This window comes from Xenopus tropicalis, chromosome 4 (assembly GCF_000004195.4).
Source record: "Xenopus tropicalis strain Nigerian chromosome 4, UCB_Xtro_10.0, whole genome shotgun sequence".
Lineage (NCBI taxonomy): Eukaryota > Metazoa > Chordata > Amphibia > Anura > Pipidae > Xenopus > Xenopus tropicalis.
In genome coordinates, this window is record NC_030680.2 from 120,510,162 (window position 1) to 120,525,401 (window position 15,240).

Sequence of the window (15,240 nt, forward strand, 5' to 3'; positions counted from 1 at the left end):
TCGATTTTTCCGTAAATTGTCGCGACTTTTGGGCCGGGTTGGAGCTGCAGAGTGCCATTGAGCCCTATGGGAGACTTTCCTTGGGCCAGGTTGGAGCTGCAGAGTGCCATTGAGCCCTATGGGAGACTTTCCTTGGGCCAGGTTGGAGCTGCAGAGTGCCATTGAGCCCTATGGAGACTTTCCTTGGGCCAGGTTGGAGCTGCAGAGTGCCATTGAGCCCTATGGGAGACTTTCCTTGGGCCAGGTTGGAGCTGCAGAGTGCCATTGAGTCCTATGGGAGGCTTCCAAAATCATGCAAAGTCTGAAAGTTTTGGCCGCCGTTTCCGAACACTCAATACGAAAAAGTTGCGTCAATATACGAGCAAATCGTAATGGCTACGAAAAAGTTGTGACAATTCGCGCAAGTCGTAACGGCTACAAAAAAGTCGTAACGGCGACTAAAAAATCGCATAAAATATGAAAAAGTCGCAAAATGTTTGTTTCCAATCCGAATTTTTCCCATTCGGATTCGTGGATTAGTAAATGTGCCCCATTGTCTGTGCCTCCCATATGAACTACATTGGGTTGCTCAGTAAGGGCTCTGGCACACGGGGAGATTAGTCGCCCGCGACAAAACTCCCTGTTCGCGGGCGACTAATCTCCCCGAGTTGCCTTCACCTGCCATCCCACCAGCGACAATGTAAGTTGTGAAGGCAACTCGGGGAGATTAGTCGCCCGCGAACAGGGAGTTTTGCCGCGGGCGATTAATCTCCCCGTGTGCCAGAGCCATAAGTGGGGAAAGCTGCCTGGCTGGCAGAGAGAGACTGGGAATTTATGAAACAGATTTGCCGGTTTCTCCCACTATTTAGCAGATTTAGAATGATATTCAAAATAAGCCCTATGGCATCCAATTTTCATTAGTATCTTAGTCATAAAGTATTACAGATTTGTCCTTATGAGAAGAAGAAGGGCAATAACAATTTTATTTGGCAACACCAAGGGGTTGCGCCTCTGCCATGCAGTGCTGGGGTCCTGAGTTCAGTCCCGGACAGGGTGCTTCCTGCATGAAATTCTTGCATTAGTTCTTCTGTACCCCCACTTACCCCATCCTCCAAACACATACAGGCACTTAACTGGCTTCTGAATAAACTGAGCACAGTGTGTGTGAATGTGATAGGTACCTTAGATAGTTAACTCTGCTGGGGCTGGGCCTCATACATAAATATTTATTAAGCACCTTGGAGATATTTCAACACTTTATATGTATAGACCAATAAATAAAAAATAAACTTCCCTGTTCAAAACTACTACTTACTATAACGCATACTAAACACACTGTTCTCAAGACACGAAAACATTTTCTGACGCTTTAGTCCAATTATTTGCAAAAATTGCAAATGGAAGAACCTAATATACACTCAAACGGGGCATAGCTTTGTTTTATTAGTCAATGAGGGTCTACGTTTCCAGACGCCCAGCATTATTCACTTGCTTGTCTAGAAACTGCAAGTCGATAACAGGTAACACCAACAATAAACATCGCTTCCCGTCTCAAAAAGCAGGTCTCCAAAGCAGCCACGCCTTCTATTCCTCTGATTGGCCAGTTGAGATGTCACGCCTTGCCATCACACCATTTTCCAAAACAACAGGGTGAGATGCGTCACAGGAGGCTGGTCGCTATTCTCTATTATCTGTACGCAAGTGGTAGTGAAAAGGCCATTTATACAGGCGGTCCTTGCGCCCGTATTGCGTAAAGTCTCCATTTCAAGAAATCTTAAGAGAGCGGAAAAGAACTCGGACGCCATTTTGCGTGTTGCTCAGTTTTAGAGCACATCAGCTGTTAACTTTCACTAAGGAACCCTGCCTTTGGATACTGTTTAAGCAGCGTTGCAACGCCCAGGGTTTAGAAGGTTGAACGGTGTCCCAGTGTCTCTTTGGTTATACGAGCAGATTTCAAAATGAGGGGAAGTTTTATGGATCGCGACCGAGGCGGGTGAGCGTTGTTTTGATACGGGCATTTAGCTGCACATTTAGGACGGCGAGGCATTGAGCACTGCATAAATAATATAAGGTTTGATAAGCACATCAAGCTCCGAAGCATTGGCTGAAAATGCGCACTGTTCTCAAGAGGTATCGGGTTTGTTGACGCAGTATAGCGTTGTTTTTGCGATCTGCGCCGGAGCGGAGCGACACAAAGGCACATAGGTGCGACAGCTGCCTCTCACGGTTGGTGGGAGCTGGAATTCGCCAGGAGTTGAAGCGCAGTTTTCCCACCCATTCCTTGCAGTGCTGTGTCCGCCATTACGTGTAAAAGCCTCTGTTTTATTTCAAGGGTAGCCGTGAGCTGAGCGCCATTTAGTTATTTATAGAGTACATAGACTTGCATTCCTCCTGCCCCCTGTGCAACGTGTATAAATAAAGTTTAATTCCCAGTTCTCTATACAGGACATATATTAATTGGGGGCAATAATAAACCCTGAGAATAGGGAAATGATCCCACCTCACACACAGTTTTGCAGGGCCCCCACCAGTAACCTGCACCTTCAGCACAAACCCATGGGCAGATATATTTTTTGTCTGTGCATAATTAGTAGGAATGTATTTCTAGGTGCTTATTATCCATTCACTTTGGATACTGTCTTGTTTTTCATTATATCAATTAATGTTTCTGTCCTTGCTGACCCCCCTTCCTTTCCACTACACCAGTGGCCTCAAAGCAGGTGCCCATTTTTGCATTTCTGACTTGAAGTTGAAGTTTTGGAGGCATAAAGGCCATGTGAACTGCTACAGAGAGCCTTCTGTAGGCTGCTTGTCCACATTGGGCTACCAAATAACCAATCACAACCCTATGGGCTACCAAATAACCAACCACAACCCTATTGGTCACCCCTAGGAACTTTTTTTCATGATTGAGTTGCTTCCCAACTGTTTAATAATTATATGTTGCTCACAGCTAAAAAGGTTGGGGACCCCTGCACTACACTCTAAAGGCTGTGACACACGGGGAGATAAGTCACTATGCGACAAATACTCCATGTCACAGGCGAGTAATCTCCCTGAAATGCCATCCCACTGGCTAGAAGGTAAGGCTGATGCCACACAAGGCGTTTTTTCTCTCGGCGGCTGAAAAACGCCCGATATCATCATCCATAGAATTAACTTAAAAAGACTCGAAGCAAACCACACAATGCGGGAATACACTAGAAAACGCCTTAGCATGGATTTTTCAAGCATTTGCCAAAATACGCCAGTATTTGCACAGCAAGCTATTCCTATTTATACACAAAGACAGCTGCCAGACCTAGTGGAAATACACGGCGTTTTTTACTATTTCACACTATTAGCACCATGGAAACGGGATTTGCTACGTCTCCAGTACTAAGCTGAAAAACGCCATAGTCAGGGGCTGTGTGGCTTGTGCGGCGTTTTGAGGCTGAGAAAAAACGCCACGTGTGGCATCAGCCTAAATCGCCTGTGAGATGGCATATGTGGCACTGCGATTTGCCAAAGTTTCCTTGAGAGAAACTTCGGCAAATCACAGCGCCACGTATGCCACCCCACCGGCGATTTACATTCTTGCTGGTGGGATGGCATTTTGGGGAGATAAGTCGCCCGTGATAAGGAAGATGTGTCGCTCGGCAAATACTGTATATACTCGAGTATAAGCCTAGTTTTTCAGCACCCAAAATGTGCTGAAAAAGGTCACCCTCGGCTTATACTCGAGTCGGTTGCCATGGGTCCCTCCAGACCAGCACCCTCTGTCCTTTGTGTGCAAATTAGGCCCCCCCCGCAACCAGACCCTCCAGTGCCCTGGCCCGTCCCAAATTCATCTTCATCTATCATCCTTACCTGTCCTATTCTGCACTAGACATTGCAATTTATATTCTATATAAACTATACATAGTTTTGAAGGATTTTAACTCTTTGTGTTTTAGCTTGGTTGCTGATTGAGCTAGTTTACTGTATTTCTTTTAAATAAATATTTAAAAACATACCCCACTGATGCCTCCATTAATGTAATTTTATTGGTATTTATTTTGATTATTGAAACTTAGCAGTAGCTGCTGCATTTCCCACCCTAGGCTTATACTCGAGTCAATACGTTTTTCCAGTTTTCTTAGGTAAAACTAGGTACCTCGGCTTATACTCGGATCGGCTTATACTCGGATCGGCTTATACTCGAGTATATACGGTAATCTCCCCATGTGTCAGAGCCCTAACAGCAGTCAGCCCCTTGGGATTGTTCACTAAGCATCAGCTTTTTTGTTTCCAACTGGGGATGTATACATTTTTTATATGATGTAATGAATAGCTTTAGGTTATAATATTCAAAAAGTGCTAAAAAAGTCTCCTGATATACTTTGTTTTTATTTTTTGGATGACTAGTGGTGCTGGTATGTCACGCTTTCCAAAATTTGGAAACCCCGGGGAGCGTCTCCGGAAGAAACGCTGGGATCTGAGTGAGCTGCCAAAGTTCGAAAAGAATTTCTATACAGAACACCCCGAAGTGGCACGCATGACACAGGTGAGTCTGGATGAGCCCCTTCTGTTTTTATGACCATAGGCATGTTTGGGCACCCATGATTTTCTTTTAACGTACCATGGCGGTCAAAATACATGTCTCCACATGCAGCTTGTTATGGTTTGTTTTTTTTTCTATGGGAAAGCTCTACTTTTTACCTGTTTACAAAAATCTCTTGCAATTATTCTTTTTCTCTAGCATGATGTGGAGGAGCTCCGTAGGAAGAAAGAAATTACTATCCGTGGTGTAAACTGCCCTAAACCTATATATGGTTTCCATCAGGCCAATTTTCCACGTAAGTTTTTAATATTATTGCCTAGAACTTTTGCAAAATGTGTGGGTTTTTTTGGTTAACATTAATTCCATATTTCTTGATTATAGAATATGTTCTCGATGTTCTTATTGACCAGCGATTTAAGGAGCCCACGCCTATTCAGTGCCAAGGATTTCCCCTTGCTTTAAGCGGACGCGATATGGTGGGCATTGCCCAAACTGGATCTGGCAAGACACTTGCGGTAATTGATTCCACACAAAATTACCTGTCTAAAACAGCAATAAAATCTGGAAAATGTTGCCTGTAATGTTAAGCTCTAGTTTTCCAACAGTTTCCTCGCATTAGTAGTTCAGTAGTACTCTGTATATTAAGCTACTGTATAATCTGTTATGCGCTGTTTTCTACTAACGTTTGCAGAATTGTGCTTACTGTAGAGGAATACATATAGTGCCATAGAATTAGATTTTGTCTTGTACTGTTATGAGAAATGTAGGGTACAGTTGTCCATGCACTTTTATGGCTTCTTACAGTGTGGTTTTAATGCAAGGTGTTAAGGAGGCTTATAACGTAACCGCCAAACAGACAGTGGCTGCTCAGAAAGCTGAGGCATAATACATTTTTTAGAAGAAAGAGTTGCATACAAAATGTACAGTGTAATGCAAAGATGTTGAATCTGCATGCTGACTGTACACAGCATAGACTAGCTAATGCTGCCTTGTGTGTGATCTAGTTGTAATACTTCATATTAATTAATTTTGTGTTTCCTTTATTTAAAGTATCTGCTGCCTGCCATGGTGCATATTAACCACCAACCCTACCTAGAGCGAGGCGACGGGCCAATTGTAAGTATGCTGAAACCCCAATGTAATAAATTTGTGATTGCAAACTGCAAGAACCTACTAGTATCTGCTGTGAAGGGCATCCTCAGTAACTGGCTTTACTGGTACTTAAAAAGAATATTTTTAAGGGATAATAAAGTCAGTTACTTAGGGGCGACCTTTACAGGCGATAATAGTAGATTTTTGCAGTGATCAACCATGTGACACCCCCAATAAAAATTCAGCTTCTTCTGTAAGACAGTTAAGGATTTCGTAAACTATTTTGTATCTCAGCATTTCATTTTACTGCAGTATACCCCCTTGATCAACATGGGTTCAGTGAAGAATTGTGCTGAATGTACTGTTTGCCCGTTGTTTTATTATAGAAGTCCTATGATTTTGGTTATTTCTTAAAGGAACAGTAACACCAAAAAAATCAAAGTGTATAAAAGGAACTACAGTATAATGTACTGCTGCCATAACTGGTACAACTGGTGTATTTGCTTTAGAAACATTACTATAGTTTAGTAAATGAAGCTGCTGTGTAGCCATGGGGGCAGCCATTTAAAAGAGAAAAGGCACAGGTTACATAGCAGATAACAGATAAGTTCCGTACAATACAATGGTGTTTTATCTGTTATCTGCTATGTAACCTGTGCCTTTTCTCCTTTTTCCAGCTTGAATGGCTGCCCCCATGGCTACACAGCAGCTTATTATATAAATTATAGAAGTGTTTCTGAAGCAAATGTGCAAATTTTACCAGTGCAGGGCAACAGTGCATTGTATTATGACTACTTAAAAACATTTTTATTTTTTGGTATTACTGTTCCTTTAAGCTTTTCTTAAATTAAAGAAGTAAATGGAAATTGCAGGTACTCTGGTGCTTGAGAGGTATATAACTAGGTTACCAGTGCATATTGTTTATCTTAAGAAATGACAAACATCATCATGCTTTATTTTGACTGTTTTTACAACAAAAATGTTTATAACAAGCGGGTATATTGCTGCTTTAAAATAGTGGCACTCCAGGGTCTGAACAAAAAAGCTGAAATTTATGTATCATGCTGGGTAATAATGACAATGTTTCAGAGCTTCCAGCCCTTCATCAAATCATTGGCTAATTACAATGCTAGAATATATAGCAGAAAAACCTGTGGCTGCCTCCAAAGGTTCCCATCAACTTGTGGGAGAGAGCAGGTGTTGAGTGCCTTTCTGCCTGGAAATGTTCTCTTGAGCGAACTGGAACCACAGGGAGAAGTCACAAACAGTTCTCCTGGAGAATCTGCTGTGTGTGACATTATCAAACAACCACTGTCATTGTAGGTGTTTTTTTTTTTTTTGCCCAGTCACCTGAGGATGCGGCATTGAACTGTGCAGAGTAGCAGTCAAATCTCACATTGTGCTGTTGACGGTGTGATCCTGTTATAGGCCTAGAGTAATGTATACATTTGTAATTAAGCCCATAGGCTTCCCTAGCCCAGTGCTGCTGAAAAACCTTGTTCTGCAAAGTTCAGCGTGTTAGAAATTGTCAGCAGGGTTGTGTTAAATAAGGTTCTATTAATGATAGTAACATATAAATATTGATTTCAATATCGATTTTACACTCAAGAAGCAATAATTTATTGCTGCATTTTCATTTCTAGTGCCTTGTTTTGGCTCCAACCAGAGAGCTTGCTCAGCAAGTACAACAAGTAGCAGATGACTATGGAAAGTCATCTCGCTTAAAAAGTACCTGTATCTATGGTGGGGCTCCTAAAGGACCACAAATACGAGATCTGGAGAGAGGTAAAAAAATAGTGATTGGATCAAAATTTGATCAAGTATCAAGATTCTCAAAAGTGACCAAAAATATATATATTTTTTTTGTATTTTCTCTTAAAGGCGTTGAAATTTGCATTGCCACTCCAGGCAGGCTGATTGACTTCCTTGAAGCAGGAAAAACCAACCTTAGACGCTGTACCTACCTTGTGCTAGATGAAGCTGATAGAATGCTTGACATGGGTTTTGAACCACAGATCCGCAAAATAGTTGACCAAATCAGGGTAAGAATTGGGATCTGTGATGTCTTGAAAGTCTGTTTTTCCCTTATGACTATGAGGATTTTCATTCATCCAGGTCATGGTATATCTAATATAAATCTAAAGCAACTGGACTTATTAAGTAGCCATTGAAGACATTCATAATATGCTGAGGACTTCCCATACCAGTCAGTTGAACTGAAGAAGCTTCTCGGATGAGTAGTGAAATGTCTTCAGTGATTACTTTAGCTTTAGATTTATTTATACTAGATGTTTTTCCCTTACTTTTTGTTTTGTAGCATGTTTCAGTCCTTAAATTCCATGGTGTGTGGTCTGTTATTTTAACCTCATATAAAAAAACTTTGCAAATAATTTGTTCACAGCCTGATAGACAAACACTTATGTGGAGTGCTACTTGGCCAAAAGAGGTGCGCCAGCTAGCTGAGGACTTCTTGCGTGACTATGTTCAGATAAATATAGGAAATTTGGAACTTTCTGCCAACCACAACATTCTCCAGATTGTAGATGTGTGCCAGGAAAGTGAGAAAGATCACAAGTAAGTGCAGTATTTTATTATTTTGAGTGTTCTATTTTAAAGGAATATTGTCAAAAGGCAAAAAGGATTAACCTTTATATTTTTTTTTTGCAAAAAAAAAGTAATCTAGTTTTGTTGCTTTTATATTTTTGTGGGTATAAATATGAGCTGAACTGTAGTGAATGAGTAGTAATTCTTACAAATAGATTCTTTTTGACAGGTTGACAGTTTTTTTTTTTATTATTCATCATCTTACTTACAACTCAGTCATACAGTTGCCCTTTAAAATACTATTAATGCTTTGTAGCATTGGGCTCCTGCATCCTGTTTTGATTGGAGCCCAATAAATAACAATAAAAAAACCTGTCAAGCTATTAGTCATACACTTCTCTATACCCCTCTTCTCGGCATTTGTCTATCCTCCCTCTTCATGCGGTAGTTGGGAGTCTGATTTTGAATCACAGTTAGATCAAATATTAAGATTTATTGAAATTGTCAGTCAAAATCTGACACCCTACTCCTGCATGAAGAGAGAACGAAGCAAAATAGATGCTGAGAGAGGGATAGTAAAAATAAACTTGATTATTTCAGTATTTTTAATTGATTATTTTATAAAGTTTCTTATTTCAGTATTTTATATTAAATTGTTATTTTTGTGATCGTTCTCATTTAATTACTTTAAAACATGCACTTTTTTTTTTTTTGGTGTTACTATTCCTTTAACAAAGGCCTACCTATCCAGTAGAGCCTTTGTGTTTAAACACCCCTGAACCTCAGCAAAAATAAACTATATGAAATAAGTATTTAAATTAAAAAAAGCATAATTTTAATGATGGTAAATTAACATTGTCGTTATGCGTTTAGTGTTTATTTCTGGATATTACTGGCACTTAACAGATTTTATGTTGCGTGTAGGCTTATCCAGTTGATGGAAGAAATAATGGCCGAAAAAGAGAATAAAACCATCATCTTTGTGGAAACAAAGCGCCGCTGTGATGACTTAACCCGCAGAATGAGGCGTGATGGGTAAGGAAAAAGTTTAATTTTCATTAGTTTTTTTTTTTTTCCCTCCCCTGCTCTGGTTATCTTTATGCTAAATTTATATTTTCCCAAGGTGGCCTGCAATGTGTATCCATGGTGACAAAAGCCAACAAGAACGTGACTGGGTTCTATGTGGTGAGATTCTACTTTTAAATTACTTATAGGCCAGACAAAGAAATTTAATTTTGTATGATAAGAATTATATTCAGCATATAATTTACATGTCATCAGAATCCTAGATGGAAATCTTTTTTTTTTTTTTTTTATATTTAATTTTGAAATTTCACATGGGGTTTAGCTGTGTTCTTCATTTCCCAGAGTCCCACAGCCATGTGACCTGTGCTCTGATAAACTTAAGTCAAACTTTACTGCTGAGCTGCAAGTTGGAATGATACCATCCCCCTCTTTTTCCCTCCCCAGCAGCTGATCAGCAGAACGGTGGGAAGGGAGCAAGATAGCAGCTCCCAGTAGATATCAGAGTAGCATTCAGTAGTAAGAAATTCAAGTCCGGCTTGGGACTCCTCCAGTTACATGGCAGTAGGAGAAACAATAGCTTAGCTGAAAGCAGTTCTAATGTGTAGCGCTGGCTCCTTCTGAAAGCTCAGACTCAGGCACAATGCACTGAGATGGCACCTACACACCAATATTACAGCTAAAAAAATATATTTGTTGGTTCAAGAATAACATTTTAAATGGTAGAGTGAATTATTTGCTATGTAAACAGTGTAATTTAGAAATAAAAAGTACACCATAAAAATTGACAGTATCCCTTTTAATAAGTTTACCAGCACAGATAGCCCCCATTGCATTGTGTTAGTGTTCTTGAGTCTATTGTTCTGCATTTATTCTTGGCTTGCCTGCTGCCATGTGTTAACTAAGCTGATGCATGAATATAATGCTCATTTTTTTTTGGTAGAATATATTAAGAATAAATTATCTTAGTTGGGATCAAGAGTAAATGGGACCTGACTATACATGATCGTAGCTAGCCATAAATATAAAAATTTGATATTAGAATGGTGATATGTGAAAATGTGCCTCTCAAAGTGGAAAGTAGAAGTATGTTACTGATATATGTTGTGCTCAGGAACTGATCGCTTAAAATTTTCTTTGCAGAGTTCCGTACTGGGAAAGCACCTATCCTTATTGCAACAGATGTTGCTTCCCGGGGTCTAGGTTTGTATTTTTGGAGGTTTTCTTTATTTTCCTCCCTCCACTCTCCTGCCACCCTGCGCTTTCCTTTATGCAGTACATTATAGTTCAAGCTTTAATATATTTAAGCAGTATTTTCTAGCTTGCTGTTATTAGAATATCTTCATATAATACACACTGCATGCAAACTGCATCCCATTTTTACGTAAAATATACACACTACATATTATATTCATGTCATTTTTATAGGAAGCACATACTGGACCTGTCACAGCACGGATATGTGAAATACAAGTTTATTATCGTTATAAACCTTAGATGTATTTTGACATCTTTGGAACTTTGGCTAAGCATATGTGAAGTCTATTTACCTTTTATTTCACAAATCCATCCAGTCAGGTTTGATTTGTACCTTCTACTAAAAGTGTACATGGATTTTCTGCTCCCCATTTTGATAGCCAGGCCTCCCACACATACCGTGGTGTGTGGTGAATTTCTTATTTTAATGAAATGAAGTTATTGTGCATTTTGGTATGTAACTTATTCATTTTATTAGTTATAGCTTTTTTTCCTAGTATTTTTTTTAAATCTTGAATGTGCTTAAAACTAAGTATTAAGTTGTGCTTATATGTATCCTTTAATTTGTGCCCCAATCCACTGATGCAAACCATGCATTTCTCAAGGCAGGAAGAGTACCACAGTCTGTTTCTTGTTACTCAGTTCCTCCATCTGTGTTTTTTTGTGGTGGGAGGATGTGGAACTGTTTGGCTTTAGTTTGCCATTAAAACTTGCCACAAATTTACTGGTCTCCTTCTCCCCAATGGAAAGGTGGTTCACTTGTAGGGAATGGTCTTTTCTAGGCACAGTATCTTCTGGATGTAGTTACTATTTTTAGTGCTCTGAAAATGTCTTTTGGCTATTTGTTGCTCTTAAGAAATTGCATGGCTACCTGTTCTATAGCTGTTAGGTAGCAGCCAGGTAAGTTCCAGTTGAGCATGAGTCTTCTACACTGTAGGCAATTTAATTTCATATTTTTAATTTAAAATTTGATATTAAAACTTATTTTTTTTGTTTTGTTTTTGACAGAAGCTGCAGATCTCTCTCAGTACAGGGCCAGGGGCCCGTCGAAAATACAGGGGGATGAACGCTGGAAGCTGCCCCCCTAAAGGGCACTGGCTTCTTACACTCCTCCCTCGCAAAGGTCTTGTACTGAAGAGGCAATTTTTGGGTCTGCAACTCCGAGCCCCCTAAGTTACTCACTCAACATGGTGGTGCACAATGCAGGCATTCCACCCTGAGTACTGATATTGGGCTACTTCTACGTCCCATTTGCCTGCTGATTCAGTGTCATGTTCTTGCCCAGCCTTATTGAATAGAAGGACCACCTTTCTAGAAGGGAGATCACACAGATGCTTCCCACTATGCCATCTGCTGGGCAACTGTTGGGAAGTCTTTTGGCTGTCAAAGCAGAAGAATAGCCCTTCTGCCCTTCTTCAGACCTTTTGTGGCTACTTCCTAAACTGTTTAGTTCCTCCTTTCTCCCTGCCTGCACATGCAGGATGTGGCAGTGTGCGTGACTTCCCATTCTGTCATGGAGAACATAAGAAAGTGAGCGCCCTAGAAACCTGTCATTTCCTTTTAACACACTAAACTAATGGACAGAGCAAAAATTTAATTTGTTCATCCTATTGGTTTCAAAGTTATTCTTCCCTCCTAAATAGTGGAACTTTGTTCTCCCATTTTTTCCTTTTTTTAAATTAATATTATGCTGTAAATTAGCCAAACCTGCAGTTCTTGTGAGTGACCTTTCTGTAATAAGAAACAGACATTTATCCAAACTTCCCTTTTGGTAAAATCTGATAATTAGCAGCTTTGTCCACATCCACCTTTCAAAGATTTTAATAACTTTATTGATGGCAGATGGTGAGTGTTGGAGGATGGGGTCTCTCTTCGCCCATTGACAGGTTCACAAACTTGGACTTGGGAGAAGGGCTCCCCCACAGAAGTATCTCGCTCAACCAGTGCACCTGTTGGGACCTCTTGCTGCGCCTGGACCGTTGATGCATGCTCCCTGCTCCAGTGGCCCCTTATCCAAGGATGAAGGGCGGCGACACCGCCATGAGCCAAAAAGACGGGATTGGCGACTGCTGTTTCCCTACCTCACTGAGGGAGTGTGCATCGGTCCGGACACCAGCTCTTCTGAGGAAGAATCCCACTAAGTTTAATTTAAATTATTTATGGTTTTTAGTGCTTTAATGGTTTTCTCTTTTAGCTTTAGGATTTTAACTGGTTCAGTGTCAGTCATCTCATATCTGATGTGTTCAGTTTGGGCATTATATTAGTTACAGTTTATGGAATAGCTCTCTGAACTATATTGTCAGTGAATTTATCTTCAATGTTTTCTAACATAATTGTGACTGGTAAATAGTATTATGCATCTTTGCATATGAAGCCCTAATCCATCTGAAATGGTCAATATTCTGATTTCTAATTTAAGACTTCAGATAAGAACCAAGATAAAGGCAGCTTTAGCTTTTGGAACAGAAATTACAGGGAATCACAGTTTGCCTAGACACTCTAAGCTTTAGTCACTGAAGTGTAGTAGAAATCAGAAATAGTTTGAGGCAAGATTTTTCTACATTTACTAACTTTAATCTTTGTCACTCTTCTGGCGTGTGTATTTCCTACACGTCAATTTCCCACTCAATTTTTAGATGTGGAGGATATCAAGTTCGTCATTAATTATGACTACCCAAACAGCTCTGAAGACTACGTACATCGCATTGGCCGTACTGCCCGTAGTACTAACAAAGGCACAGCTTACACCTTCTTCACACCTGGTAACCTCAAACAAGCCAGAGAACTGGTAAAAGTTCTAGAAGAAGCAAATCAAACAATCAACCCTAAACTAATGCAGCTGGTGGACCATGGCCGTGGCGGTGGTGGAGGTAGGTCATTGCCCTGAGGTTTGTGTACAGTATATAACTAAATGTGATGGTTGGATTTGAAGTTGTCTTTAAGTAACAAGTGTTAAAAATCTTAACTACTTATTAATTTAAATGTACTCTTCCACCCTGAGTAGCAGAGTGTAAGGGAGGGGTGGCTGGTATAAAGAGCAGTATACAGCTTTCACCTCTGCCTTAGGACAAACGCAGCTCACAATTAAAATCTTAAATTATATTTAGATAACAAGTGTGTGCTGGGACATGCATAAAGCAATATATCAATACAAAGGAGACTACCCAACAATTCTGGGCATGTGTGGCCTGCTTAAAGCAGTTTGGCCTATTTCAACTTTACTGACTGACCATCTAGATGTGTATGTCAGTTGAGGGATGAGCTTTTGACAATCCTGTGATCCTGATGGATGGCAGATGAAATCTGTCCTGAAGATTTAGAGCTAAGCTACACAGGAGATGTAGAATGGTGGCAGGTTGGCTGATTACATCCTTGCATAGGTCAAAATATAATGGGACTGATAACAAAATCTGATGTGTAATGTATATGGCAGATTTGTCATCCGGCAGGGCACTCCACTGCAAGTTGTGTCCGACAAGGTAAAATCTGATAGTGTCTAAAAGACTTTGTTGGTTTTCTTCGTCAATGTAGATGCGTTAACAAAACGCACCATCTTACTTCTGATTTGACTTACATTACAGCAGGAGGGATCAGATTGTGTAGCATCCCACTTTTGCTGATAAACAATGTTGGCAGGTGCATTGGAAGCTGAAGAAAGTTCTTAAACTATTCCTCTTTAGGTCTCTTCTTTCTGTAATGTGTAAACAAATGTATTTCTTTACTGTTTTCCTGTGTTTAAACCATATGTTAAAAACTGCTCTAAATCTCTCTAGGTGGCCGATCCAGATATCGCAGCATTCCCACAAATAACAATCCAAATATGATGTACCAGGAAGAGTGTAACAGAAGAATGCATGGTAAAGATGGAGGAAGACGTGATGGGAGGAACAATAACCGCGATGGTGCTATTTCTAACAATCCAACCGGGCGAGATCAGAACCGGCCAAATTACAGCTACGGTGGCCAGGTTTCCAATTTCCAACCCAACCAATACAGCTACGGACAGGGTGGCTTCACAGGAGTAGCTAACAATTATGGCACAGCAGCATATGCCCAGGCACCGCAGCCACTGATGTCACAGCAGTTTGCCCCACCTAGCTCCTCTGGCCTATTGAACTATATGAACCAGGCAGCCAGTTATCAGTATCCCCCTCCTCCTCCACCACCACCTCCACCTACACGTAAATGAGTTCTTCAGCCTTTTTATCTTTTAGCCTGTGTTACCAGTTGATGTAATACACAATTTCCCTCAGTAAGCTTTATGTTTTGTTGCATTTTGTTTTTCCTTTATCTTGATCACAGCAATGTTTGGGAATTAGACTTTTCCAATCTTTGAAGCTGTTCTTTAAAGTTAGTGTTCAGGATTCTATGTGCTTTGTTCTGGCAGTAGCCTTAAGATGACTTGATGTATTTGCAGGGCTTTTCGGTTTTTTTTTTTTGTTTTTTTTTACCTGTTTTGTTTTTTTTTTTTTTTTTTGCCAGAAAGTTTTGAAAGCTACTGTGGCTGCTTTTTTCCTTTTTTTTATTACTCCTGAGTTATTCCAGGTAGGTAAAATTCCAGACTGTCAAGCATCATTCCTCCCTTATTTCCCTGTCACCAAGACTTTTTTCTCTGTATTTATAATTCCCTTGATTGGTGTATAATCCTCCTTTCTTCTGGGGGTGGGGGACATCTACAGTGTTATGCCTCTCCTAAATACATTGACCCTCCCACTATATAGACACTATTTTGGCATTTTTGTTGCCATGTGTGACAAAGACAAAGGTAGGTTCTTTTAACAAGCATTAATAAGTTCACATTAGTTAGATTTATTTTTCATGGC

General features: G+C 40.1%; 1 protein-coding gene across 1 annotated transcript; it reads left to right on the forward strand.

Annotated features, from left to right (window-relative positions):
• The first annotated feature begins 1,795 nt into the window (after positions 1-1,795).
• On the forward strand, positions 1,796-15,014 carry ddx17 (DEAD-box helicase 17). The gene is given in 13 exon segments (NM_001016781.2): positions 1,796-1,972; positions 4,366-4,504; positions 4,700-4,796; positions 4,883-5,016; positions 5,552-5,617; positions 7,237-7,378; positions 7,475-7,635; positions 7,995-8,167; positions 9,062-9,172; positions 9,261-9,322; positions 10,304-10,363; positions 13,054-13,287; positions 14,191-15,014. Coding segments are annotated over 13 exon segments (1,830 nt in total). The 5' UTR covers positions 1,796-1,937; the 3' UTR covers positions 14,607-15,014.
• The last annotated feature ends 226 nt before the right edge of the window (positions 15,015-15,240 follow it).